The sequence below is a fragment of the Siphateles boraxobius genome, unplaced genomic scaffold (genome assembly GCF_051911475.1).
Source record: "Siphateles boraxobius isolate OS27281-9 unplaced genomic scaffold, OSU_SipBor_1 53, whole genome shotgun sequence".
Classification (NCBI taxonomy): Eukaryota; Metazoa; Chordata; class Actinopteri; order Cypriniformes; family Leuciscidae; genus Siphateles; species Siphateles boraxobius.
Window position 1 is genome coordinate 13826198 of NW_027509175.1, and position 12578 is coordinate 13838775.

General features: G+C 33.8%; 1 protein-coding gene across 1 annotated transcript in view; it reads right to left on the reverse strand.

Moving 5' to 3' along the window:
- Window positions 1–12578, reverse strand: part of ptgfrnb (prostaglandin F2 receptor inhibitor b) — a 52319-nt gene that overhangs the window by 15214 nt on the left and 24527 nt on the right. The window contains exons 5-7 of the mRNA XM_077205454.1: window positions 9756–10178; window positions 7246–7650; window positions 2697–2804 (exon numbers count right to left, since the gene is read on the reverse strand). Of these exons, the coding sequence (XP_077061569.1) occupies window positions 2697–2804; window positions 7246–7650; window positions 9756–10178 (936 nt within the window). The remainder of the gene's footprint in view (window positions 1–2696; window positions 2805–7245; window positions 7651–9755; window positions 10179–12578) is intronic.

Genomic DNA, 12578 nt, shown 5'->3' on the forward strand with positions numbered 1-12578 from the left:
GTCTTGTCAATTAATTGTTTTCACTGTAATGCTTACTTTTATATGGAAGCCACGGAATTAAGAATAAAAAACCTAATTGCGATTTTTTTCTACAATTCAGAACTCGCAATTGTATGGAAGCTTGTTTCCGCCACTAAATAGATAATTAATAATAATAATTGCTACTTTTTATCTCACAATTCTGACTTTTTTTCTCACAATTGCGAGTTTACATCTTATATCTAATTCTGACTTTATAACACGCAATTGCGACTTTATATCTCGCAATTCTGACTTTATAACACGCAATTGCGACTTTATATCTCGCAATTCTGACTTTATAACACACAATTGCGACTTTATATCACGCAATTATGACTTTATAACATGCAATTGCGACTTTATATCTCGCAATTCTGACTTTATAACACACAATTGCGACTTTATATCTCGCAATTCTGACTTTATAACACGCAATTGCGACTTTATATCTCGCAATTCTGACTTTATAACACGCAATTGCGACTTTATATCTCGCAATTCTGACTTTATATCTCGTAATTCAGACTTTATAACACGCAATTCTGACTTTATATCTCGCAATTCTGACTTTATAACACATAATTGCGACTTTATATCTCGCAATTCTGAGTTTATATCTCGCAATTCAGACTTTATAACACACAATTGCGACTTTATATCTCGCAATTCTGACTTTATAACACGCAATTGCGACTTTATACCTCGCAATTCAGACTTTATAACACGCAATTCTGACTTTATATCTCACAATTCTGACTTTATAACACGCAATTGCGACTTTATATCACGCAATTCTGACTTTATAACACGCAATTGCGACTTTATAACATGCAATTGACCCTTCGCAGGGAGCTTGATTGACAGGTGACTCTGACCAATCATACTTCGCAATCCGCCATTTTGTGCGACAAAACAGTCAGGAGAGTTAGTAGATTAACATGGGAGGATTTGAACTTGAAAAACTGAATATACTGACGCCTTTCCGCGGTTAAAACAACATTCCTTCTTATGTTCCTTCATGTTTATTTGATGCTATAAATGAACTAGAAGGAAGAGATGATCGGTTCACGAGCAGCTTTAACTGAGGCTCTACAGCGATCTCTCACGACACATTAAAGAGCCACAAAACGGTATTTATTGTTTAAATTTATTTTTAAAAATGACCAAATTTGAAAGGTCAGACTTTGTATAATATGTTTAATATCAAAAGTAACCTGGTCTGTCCTGTCTGTCAGCGTATTGTCAGTCTCCTCTCTGATCCGCGATGTATTTTTCACTGCGTGAGAACATGGTGTGTGCGTGAGAGCGGCGTAGCTTGTCGGACATAGCGACAGTAACTAAGGGGGGCGAGTCTTTGCGAAGGGTCAATTGCGACTTTATATCTCGCAATTCTGACTTTATATCTCGCAATTCTGACTTTATATCTCGCAATTCTGACTTTATAACACGCAATTCTGACTTTATATCTCGCATTTCTGACTTTATATCTCGCAATTCTGACTTTATATCTCGCAATTCTGACTTTATAACACGCAATTCTGACTTTATATCTCGCAATTCTGACTTTATATCTCGCAATTCTGACTTTATATCTCGCAATTGCGACTTTATATCACGCAATTCTGACTTTATATCTCGCAATTCTGACTTTATATCTCGCAATTGCGACTTTATATCAAGCAATTCTGACTTAAGATCACGCAATTCTGACTTTATAACACGCAATTGCGACTTTTTATTTCGCAATTCTGACTTTATAACACGCAATTGCGACTTTATATCTCGCAATTCTGACTTTATATCTCGCAATTGTGACTTTATAACACGCAATTCTGACTTTATATCTCGCAATTCTGACTTTATAACACGCAATTCTGACTTTATATCTCGCAATTCTGACTTTATAACACGCAATTGCGACTTTATATCTCGCAATTCTGACTTTTTAACAAGCAATTGCGACTTTCTATCTCACAATTCTGACTTTATAACACGCAATTGCGACTTTATTTCAAGCAATTCTGACTTTAAATCTTGCAATTCTGAGAAATAAAGTCACAATTATCTTTTAAAATGTTTTATTCTGTGGCGGAAACAAGCTTCCATACAACTGTTTCAATTCTCACAATTCTGAGAAAAAAGCTAGAATTAAGAGTTTATTTCTCACAATTGCTCGAAATGAAGTCAGAACTGAGAGATAAAAAGTAGCAATTACCTTTTTTACTTTTTATTCCATGGATCAAGCTTCCATAGTTTAACATCACAAATTGCTTTAAACGTCAATGAGATATATATACAGAAGAAGAAAAGGTGAAAATTGAACTTATAGTTTTGAAGGTCTGAGAAACCATATATGCCTTTAATAATGTATTTTTATAAAGATCTTTGCTAGAAAAAGAGATAGCACTTTCCTGCACAAATCACTGCTGTTTTCCAATTCAAATATATCGAAATCTTCAAAACAAAATGAATTTAATTGAGGAACAAAACTGTATTAGATTATTTTTATTTTCTTATATTTAAAACATGAACCTCTAAATCAAGATTTAGTTCGTGCTTAAAACTCTTCACTTTAAAGTAATTCAACTGAGATTTATTTTACACTTGTAGTGTAAAGTAATTCATAATGAGCATTAATCTATGTCGTTTATGTTCAGTTGTGTATGTGTACTCGCCTGTATTGGGAGACGTGCCGCTCACACTGACGTCACACACCATCTTAGCAGTTTCCCAGGGGAAAACACTCGTTGTGTCTGAACTGATGGACACATCAAATGTGGGACCTTTAAAACAGGACAAAAATAGCATCATTCCAGTCTTATAAGATTGACATATTAAAGCATACTGCATATTGAGCATTATATATATATATATATATATATATATATATATATATATATATATATATATATATATATATATATATATATATATATATATATATATATGTATTTATTATATATAAAATTACAAATACAATATTATTGTGACATGTTATTACAAAAATAACTCTTTTCTATGTGAATATATAGTAAAGTGTAATTTATTCCTGTGATCAAAGCTGAATTTTCAGCATCATTACTCCAGTCTTCATTACATGATCCTTCAGAAATCAGTATAATATGATGATTTGCTGCTCAAGAAACATTTCTGATTATCAATGTTGAAAACAGTTGTGCAGCTTCATAGTTTTTGTGGAAACTGTGATACATTTTTATTTCTAAGATTCTTTGATGAATAGAAAGTTAAAAACAGCAACATTTATTTGGAAAATAATATTTTGCAACATTATAAATGTCTTAGTTTATGGACTTATATAAGCTAATACATTTTAGGGTCCAGATCTCACTATAAACTAGTTGCTTATAAGCATGCATATTACTATGATATTGTCTGATTATTAGTACTTATGAAGCACATATTAATGCCTTATTCTGCATAACCATATTCTACATCCCTTAACTTAACAGCTACCTTACTAACTATTAATATGCAGTAATTAGGAGTTTATTTAGGCAAAAGTCATAGTTAATAGTGAGAATTGAAACCTATTCTAAAGTGTTACCTTATTAGACTGTTTAAAGAAGCTCAGAGGGACATCAATGCATTTAACCTGCAGTTACAAATACAGAAATAATCTTTTGATGTTTTAAACATAAAATGTTGAATATTGATATTTGCAATCATTCAAAAAATTAAAACAATAATTTAAATATGAAATTAAAACTAACAGCAAGTCACTGTTAATGAGTGAGTCATTGAGATTTGACTGATTCATTTCAAACGGCCAATTAATTCAGGAATGAAGCATGTGACTGTGTTATTGAGTGAGTCATTGAATCAATCACTCAATCGATTCGTTCATTCAGTAACAAAACACTGCCGTGTGTTGCTCAGAGACAAAACAGTCCTGTGGTTTTTGTTTGGAACTATTTACGTTGGCGAAATGGAGCAAAAACAGGAAATATTGTGTCTAAAATGTAAGTCACTTAATATTAAAATAGCAGTGTGTAATTTTTAGCGGCATCTAGTGGTGAGATTTGCGAATTGCAAACAGCAAGTCACTCGCGGCCTATCCCTCGGTTTTCAAACTCGAATGAGAAGCTACGGTGGCCGACGTAAGACAAAAGATGTCGTCGTCTGAGTCTGAGTCAGCAGCAGAGAGTAGTAAGTCAAGCAATGAGGTTTCTTTAGCGCTGTTTGTTCGCTTTCGGCTACGGTAGACACATGACGTCACAATATGTCGACCTTCATAGAAGGGGATTCCCGCACCTATGTAGATATAAATGTCTCATTCTAAGGTAATAAAAACATAACGGCTCATTGAGTAAGGTCTTTATACACCACTGAAAACATAGTTATGGATCTTATATTGCATTTCTGTCAATAGATCCTAGGAAATATCACACATTGCACCTTTAACTTCTTGTTTATTGAACAGTTGTATAAAATCAATATCATATTTGTAATGATGCTGATATTTGGCTGGAAAAAAACAGCACTTTTCGTGAGATATTGATTAACTATGTATGTCTTTTATATTTATATAATTTAATAAGTTATTTTGCCCTTTATCTTAAATAATGAGGGCATTATAAATGCATTTTAATAGAGTAAATCACGCAGTGCAAGCGCACTAGTCTAACTTCCATCATGTAGTGTGTGTACACTCTCTAGGTGTGTTTAAGTAAAGTGAGGGACAAAGTCGATAATGTCAGAATGCACATCGTTAAAACAACAATTATGATCTTATTGTAGACGATATATATCGCACACCCCTATTTAGAAGTATTGTGCATTGTTAATGTTAGCTAGACACAGTGTAATCACCATGGGGAAAACTGGCAGTTGTGAAAAATATGAAGCACAGATTTTTTGTTTTGCCAGATGAGAAGTTTATCTATTGATCATCTTTCTACCCTTTTAATTCATTATATAACTGTATCATATCTCTTTTAATTCCTTTTATAACTGTTTAAATTTTCCTTGTTTTTATTTATTATTCCTTTATTTTATTTTAATTATTATTATAATTCCTTTCTGTGTAAAGCACTTTTAATTGCCATTGTGTATGAAATGTGCTATATAAATAAACTTGCCTTGCCTAAAGAAACCTTATTATAAAGTGTTTCCCTAATTTGTACACGTTTTCATCAATAAGCCTATGTAGAAGTATTGTGTATAGTTCATGTTACCTAACGTAGTTAAATAGTGTTAACTAATGAAACCTTATTTTAAAGTGCTACCGAAATTTGGACACGTTTTCATGAATAAGCCTATTTGGAAGTATTGTGTATAGTTCATGTTACCTAACGTAGTTAAATAGTGTTTACTAATGAAACCTTATTGTAAAGTGCTACCGTAATTTGGACACGTTTTCATGAATAAGCCTAAGTAGAAGTATTGTGTATTGTTCATGTTACCTAACGTAGTTAAATAGTGTTTACTAATGAAACCTTATTGTAAAGTGCTACCGTAATTTGGACACGTTTTCATGAATAAGCCTAAGTAGAAGTATTGTGTATTGTTCATGTTACCTAACGTAGTTAAATAGTGTTTACTAATGAAACCTTATTGTAAAGTGCTACCGTAATTTGGACACGTTTTCATGAATAAGCCTAAGTAGAAGTATTGTGTATTGTTCATGTTACCTAACGTAGTTAAATAGTGTTAACTAATGAAACCTTATTGTAAAGTGCTACCGTAATTTGGACACGTTTTCATGAATAAGCCTAAGTAGAAGTATTGTGTATTGTTCATGTTACCTAACGTAGTTAAATAGTGTTTACTAATGAAACCTTATTGTAAAGTGCTACCGTAATTTGGACACGTTTTCATGAATAAGCCTAAGTAGAAGTATTGTGTATAGTTCATGTTACCTAACGTAGTTAAATAGTGTTTACTAATGAAACCTTATTGTAAAGTGCTACCGTAATTTGGACACGTTTTCATGAATAAGCCTATGTGGAAGTATTGTGTATTGTTCATGTTACCTAACGTAGTTAAATAGTGTTAACTAATGAAACCTTATTGTAAAGTGCTACCGTAATTTGGACACGTTTTCATGAATAAGCCTAAGTAGAAGTATTGTGTATTGTTCATGTTACCTAACGTAGTTAAATAGTGTTTACTAATGAAACCTTATTGTAAAGTGCTACCGTAATTTGGACACGTTTTCATGAATAAGCCTATGTGGAAGTATTGTGTATTGTTCATGTTACCTAACGTAGTTAAATAGTGTTAACTAATGAAACCTTATTGTAAAGTGCTACCGTAATTTGGACACGTTTTCATGAATAAGCCTATGTGGAAGTATTGTGTATAGTTCATGTTACCTAACGTAGTTAAATAGTGTTAACTAATGAAACCTTATTGTAAAGTGCTACCGTAATTTGGACACGTTTTCATGAATAAGCCTATGTGGAAGTATTGTGTATAGTTCATGTTACCTAACGTAGTTAAATAGTGTTTACTAATGAAACCTTATTGTAAAGTGCTACCGTAATTTGGACACGTTTTCATGAATAAGCCTATGTGGAAGTATTGTGTATTGTTCATGTTACCTAACGTAGTTAAACAGTGTTTACTAATGAAACCTTATTGTAAAGTGCTACCGTAATTTGGACACGTTTTCATGAATAAGCCTATGTGGAAGTATTGTGTATTGTTCATGTTACCTAACGTAGTTAAACAGTGTTAACTAATGAAACCTTATTGTAAAGTGCTACCGTAATTTGGACACGTTTTCATGAATAAGCCTATGTGGAAGTATTGTGTATAGTTCATGTTACCTAACGTAGTTAAATAGTGTTTACTAATGAAACCTTATTGTAAAGTGCTACCGTAATTTGGACACGTTTTCATGAATAAGCCTATTTGGAAGTATTGTGTATAGTTCATGTTACCTAACGTAGTTAAATAGTGTTTACTAATGAAACCTTATTGTAAAGTGCTACCGTAATTTGGACACGTTTTCATGAATAAGCCTATGTGGAAGTATTGTGTATTGTTCATGTTACCTAACGTAGTTAAATAGTGTTAACTAATGAAACCTTATTGTAAAGTGCAACCGTAATTTGGACACGTTTTCATGAATAAGCCTATGTGGAAGTATTGTGTATTGTTCATGTTACCTAACGTAGTTAAATAGTGTTTACTAATGAAACCTCATTGTAAAGTGCTACCGTAATTTGGACATGTTTTCATGAGATTCAGATTCTCTACCTTTGTGTGCGTAAGCGACCTGAAGCTTATTGGACACTCCTTTGGCCATCTCGACCCAGTCTTCCCCGGCCTGCTTTGTCCAGGCTTTCATTTCACACGAGTAGAAGCCGCGATCGGTCTCCTGCACCGCTTGAATACGAAACTGAAACTCCCTCTTCCCGGTCTTCACCAGCATCAGGCCGTCCCGGCCCGGCTCGCCCCCGTCCTCCAGCTGAAGAACCGTTTCCGGGCCCAGAGAGGCCAGTTTGCGGCTGGGAGACCCGACGGCCTCCTCGGACAGAACGAGGATGGAAAAAGTGGTTCCCGGCGGGAGGTTTTGCACACTGGCCTGGCAGCTCATCTCAAACGTGGAGCCAGTGGCCGTAGCTTCACGGAGACGACGGGCTACGACACCGAGAACAGGACCTGCGCGAGACCAACAAAACAGATCTCATCATTAATATCTCAACTGTTCATCCAAGGCAGGAATGAGATTACATGGAGATTTTAATGTCTAAACATGAGGTTTCTCTCCTCCAACTGTACATATTCGATTAGATGCAAAAGTCAGAGATCTCAATATGAACTCAAATATTCTCATTAAAAGAGCTGAGCTGCTGTCCATATTTCTACAAGCAGTAAATATTAACAAACAATACAATGCAAATTATACACCGTGTAATAAAATAAAAAAATAAAAAATTATCCAATAATAATAATAATAATATAAATGATGCGATTATTATTTATATTATAATTATAATAAATAAATCAATCATATTATTATTATTAATGATTTGACTATTATTATTTATATAATATAAACAATAATATATATATATATATATATATATTATTGTTTATATTAAATAATATATATATATATATATATATATATATATATATATATATATATATATATAATCCCATTATTTAAATAGGTATTATTATTTATATTATAATTGTTATATAAATAATAATAACATTAACATAATAATAGCATAAACATAATACCAATACTTATTATTAATTATGTGTTTATTATTTATAATAATAATTGAAATAAATACTAATTAAATATTACTATTATTGATGTAATTAATATTTATATAATAATAATATAAATAATAATACATATTTAAAAAATGTGATTATGTATATTATAATTATAATAATAAATATGTATATTATTATTATATAATATTATTATAATCAACAATTTGATTATTATTAATAGTAATAATATAAATAATAATACATCTTTTAAAATTAATAACATTAACATTATTAAGAACAATACTTATTATTATTATTATTGTGATAATTATTTATATTACAATTATGATAATATTAATATAATAAATCTTAAAATAAATAAATAAATAATAATAATAATAATAATAATATGTGTATTATTATTATGTATATAATAATAATATAATTTAGTAATATTATCATTATTATTTGTTAAAGCATTTTGTACTAAAATAATGTATTCAGACCTCAGTTGGCTCTGTTTATTTCTCTAATGCATTTAAGGAGAAACATCTGAGACAAACTTGAAACTGAGAGCTGGGATCTCTGAGCTCTGAATGAGCTGAATGAATTCACGCAGCTACACCGAACCATGTCTTCTCTGTGAAAGAAAGTTATTGGTCTTGTGTTACATAAGACAATTTATTGCCAAGTCTCTTGGAATATGAAAAAGTGTCCCAATATAGGACCGACAATATTAGATAATGGCAAAATTATGCCAAATGTTCTTAGAGGTCATTAAAGCTGCAATTGCAGCTGTATAACTTTGAGCAGCAACAGTTTTGAACATAACCGTACAGCTTGTCAGAATAAACTGCACCCTGTGGAGAACTGCATCAGTCCAGCAGCTCACAAAACACATCAGAATATAATACAAACGGCATCATTTGTACCTCCTCATGAAACAGACTTCTCCATTACAGAAGACGTTGCTGGTTGAAGTCAACCGGTGCAAATGCTTCCATGCATATATGTATTCCGTTCAGGTAATTATAGAAATGATGCAGGAAATCAATGAGCTGAGATGTCATATGTCAGACCAGAATAGAAGCGTGAACATTTGAGCTGCAATATTCACAGGTGTCTGAGGCAAACTAGACACATTATATGTTTGATATCGGTTATCACTAGTTAACTACCTTAATTAACATGAACTAAGAATGAACAATACTTCTTTAGCATTTATTAATATTAATTTCAACATTTACTAATACATTATTAAAATCAAAGGTTGTATTTGTTAACATTATATGCACGCTGAACTAACATGAACAAACAACGAACAGCTTAACAAAGATTAATAAATACTGTTTTGCTTATTGTTAGTTCATGTAAGTTAATACATGTTAACTAATTAACCTTATTGTAAAGTGTCACCTTGATATTTTAAATACAGAGGCAGAGCTAACTAAAGAAGGAAAGTTGGTTTGCTGGTCTTACTAAAACTTGCAAAAGCCCAGAAGATTACATAAGCATTTAAATGCAAGCACACTTACGCTTGTTAGCAAAGCTGACTTTAAGCGCTGGGGTCAAATGCTCCACAACCTTTTTCCAGTTCCCATGACGAGTCGGGATCCACGCCGTTACGCCACACGTATATTCTCCAGCGTCGGCGTCCGTCGTGTGAAGGAGGCGGAGCTTAAATGTGGAAGGCTCCGCCCTGATCGCTGTAATAAGCCCCGCCTCCATGCGATTCTTGTACGTCTTGCCTGGCACGAGGGTCCCGTTCTCATCCAATGACGCGATAGTGTGAGTAGATACTGGAGCGTTACCGGGAACAGCGTTTCTGTAAAGCCACGACACTCCCAGTCGTCCGCTACGAAGATTGGACACGTTTGTAACTTTGCATTCCAACTCTGTTGGGTCGCCGAAGAACTTTGCGTTCACAGATGAGTTTAGGACAATGGTGTAGTCCGGATCTGAGAGACACAGAGACAATAGTCAAAATAAAACTAAAGCGTTGCCTATTTCAGATTAAATAAAAACACATTAAATAATGATGTATAGCAGATTTGCACATTTTTAAAGCCTGCCGTGCATGATGGGTTGTTGTTTTAGCACATTGCTTGTCAGGGTGTTGCACTGCAGTGAGGTGTTTTAAGTGTTGTGATGTTTCTACAGTATATGGTGTTATGGTGAGTGTTATGGGCGGTTGCTCAATAGTTCAAGTCAAAATTGATTCTTGCCTTAACAAACACCAAATAAAACATCTCCCTGTGGTGAAAATCAGGCTTTTAATGTTGTTTATATGTCTATGTGGTGTTTTTAATATGCTTTAAGACAAACCATGAGTAAAGTCATAAGTTAACAGCTTTGCTGAGTATTTTCTCCTTAAACTCAACCAAAGACAGTCTCAAAAACACGGTTTGAAATCGCTGGTGTTTCTGATGTCACAAAATACCTTGTAACCAATCAGATCAACTTGTGATCGTCAATGAGTGGATCTCTGAGCTGAGTGAGTGAGTGGAGGCGGGGCTCATTTGCATATTCATAGAACCGCGTATACTAAATGAGGCAAGGGTGTCGGGTTACATTCAAGGATGAAGAATTTTTTTTCAAGAAAAAAACGCTTAAATATGTCATTTTGGTGATCAAAGATAAGTTGTAAGGGATAAAATGATTGACTACAGGGAGACTTTAAATTGTCAATACTTGCAAATGACGATGGTATAATAAGTGAGATAATCTACAGCTAGCTGTGCATTAAACAATTTGAATTCACTCCGCTTCATGTCAGGCTGTTCTTTGCCTCCACGTCATGCATTAAAATCGTTTAACCAAACAGTTTATGGTCCACACTGACTTCCACAGTACGGGGAAAAAAATACTATGGAAGTCAATGGGGACCGGAAACTGTCATTCTTCAAAATATCATATTTTGTGTTCAACAGAAGAAAGAAATTCATACAGGTTTGGAACAACATGAAGGTGAGTAAATGATGACAAATTTTAAATCTTTGGGTGAACTATCCCTTTAACTCTATCCCCGCCAGAATTTTTTAAAGTTGCCAGTCAAGAGCCAGCATTTTTCATAATTTAAATTTTCGGCTGAACTATCCCAAAGTGACTCAGTCCATATTTGTTGAAGAAAATTAAGCTGGATTATTGATTAAATGTTGATAAAAACTGATTCTTCAGCAACGAAAAGACTGTTCCTCGCACACCTCCAAACATCCACTCACGTGCACATTCACACACTCATTAAAGCTGTTTCTAGGCTCTCAGCGCACCAGTGTCAAGTGTTTTTGGGCAGCCGGCCCGGTTAGTGAAGGACTCCCTGTGTCTCTTCCTATACAGCTGGGACCTTCATGCTCGGGTGAGCAGTACGAGAGACACACAAAGACTTACAGCGGACCAAAGCCAGTGCTATTCTCCCAAACGGACAACCTTGACATAATCCCACCACGTAAATAGCTCAGGAAAACACATGAGAGAGACACGGGAACACAGACAAATGAAAATTCATCCAGACAATCATTGGCATATACAACCCACTGAGCATCACATGTGGTGGTGGGTTTTGAGTTAAGCTTTTTGGACGTCACGCCGGCTGAGTCACTGGGACCATCTGTGCGTTGTGGCTCTCATCCGCATCACTTCCTGTTCGCTAAGCCCCTCCCACTTATAGCCATTTACTTTGCGGAACATCTTATTGGCTCAGATACAGACTACTGCACATATGCAGCAAAAATAGGTTTTATCCCTGCAGTCTAGACCAGATAACCTAGTCCAGCTAGTGTTCGTGCTGGTTACCAATGTAAGGTATGTTTTGGGCACTTTTAACCCTCTTGTGCTGATATTTTTTTTTTTACTACATTGGAATGGTTACGAAACATGGTAAAGATGTTGGCACTTGTAGTGTAAACACAGAAAAAATTCATGGACATGATTCAAAAAGGTTAAATGGTCCTCCTGACATTTTTTTTTTTCACATTTGTATTGTTCACAGTCAAAAATGAGCGCATTGGAAATGAATGGGAAACAAATTTCATCTAGTGGAAACTTTTGGTACTGTGGCCAAACAAAATCTCACTGAATGCTCATTTTTTGAGATAATGACCTCAAATGTGGAGCACAGCTTGTTTAGATTCATGGCTTTGATTTTCTCACAGTTTTAGAGTAAAACTTGTTTTGGGAAAAAAAAATTATTTTTATTTTTGTGCATTTTTCATATCAATAAATTTCTTTTCATGTTAAGTTTTTTTAACTTTTTTTAATGCTTCACTTCAGTAATAATCTGCCACGTGTCTTCTTTAAAAAGAGACCAAACTGAATTCTTCAAAGCATTCAAGATTTATGAAAGTTTAAGCTGGAAATTT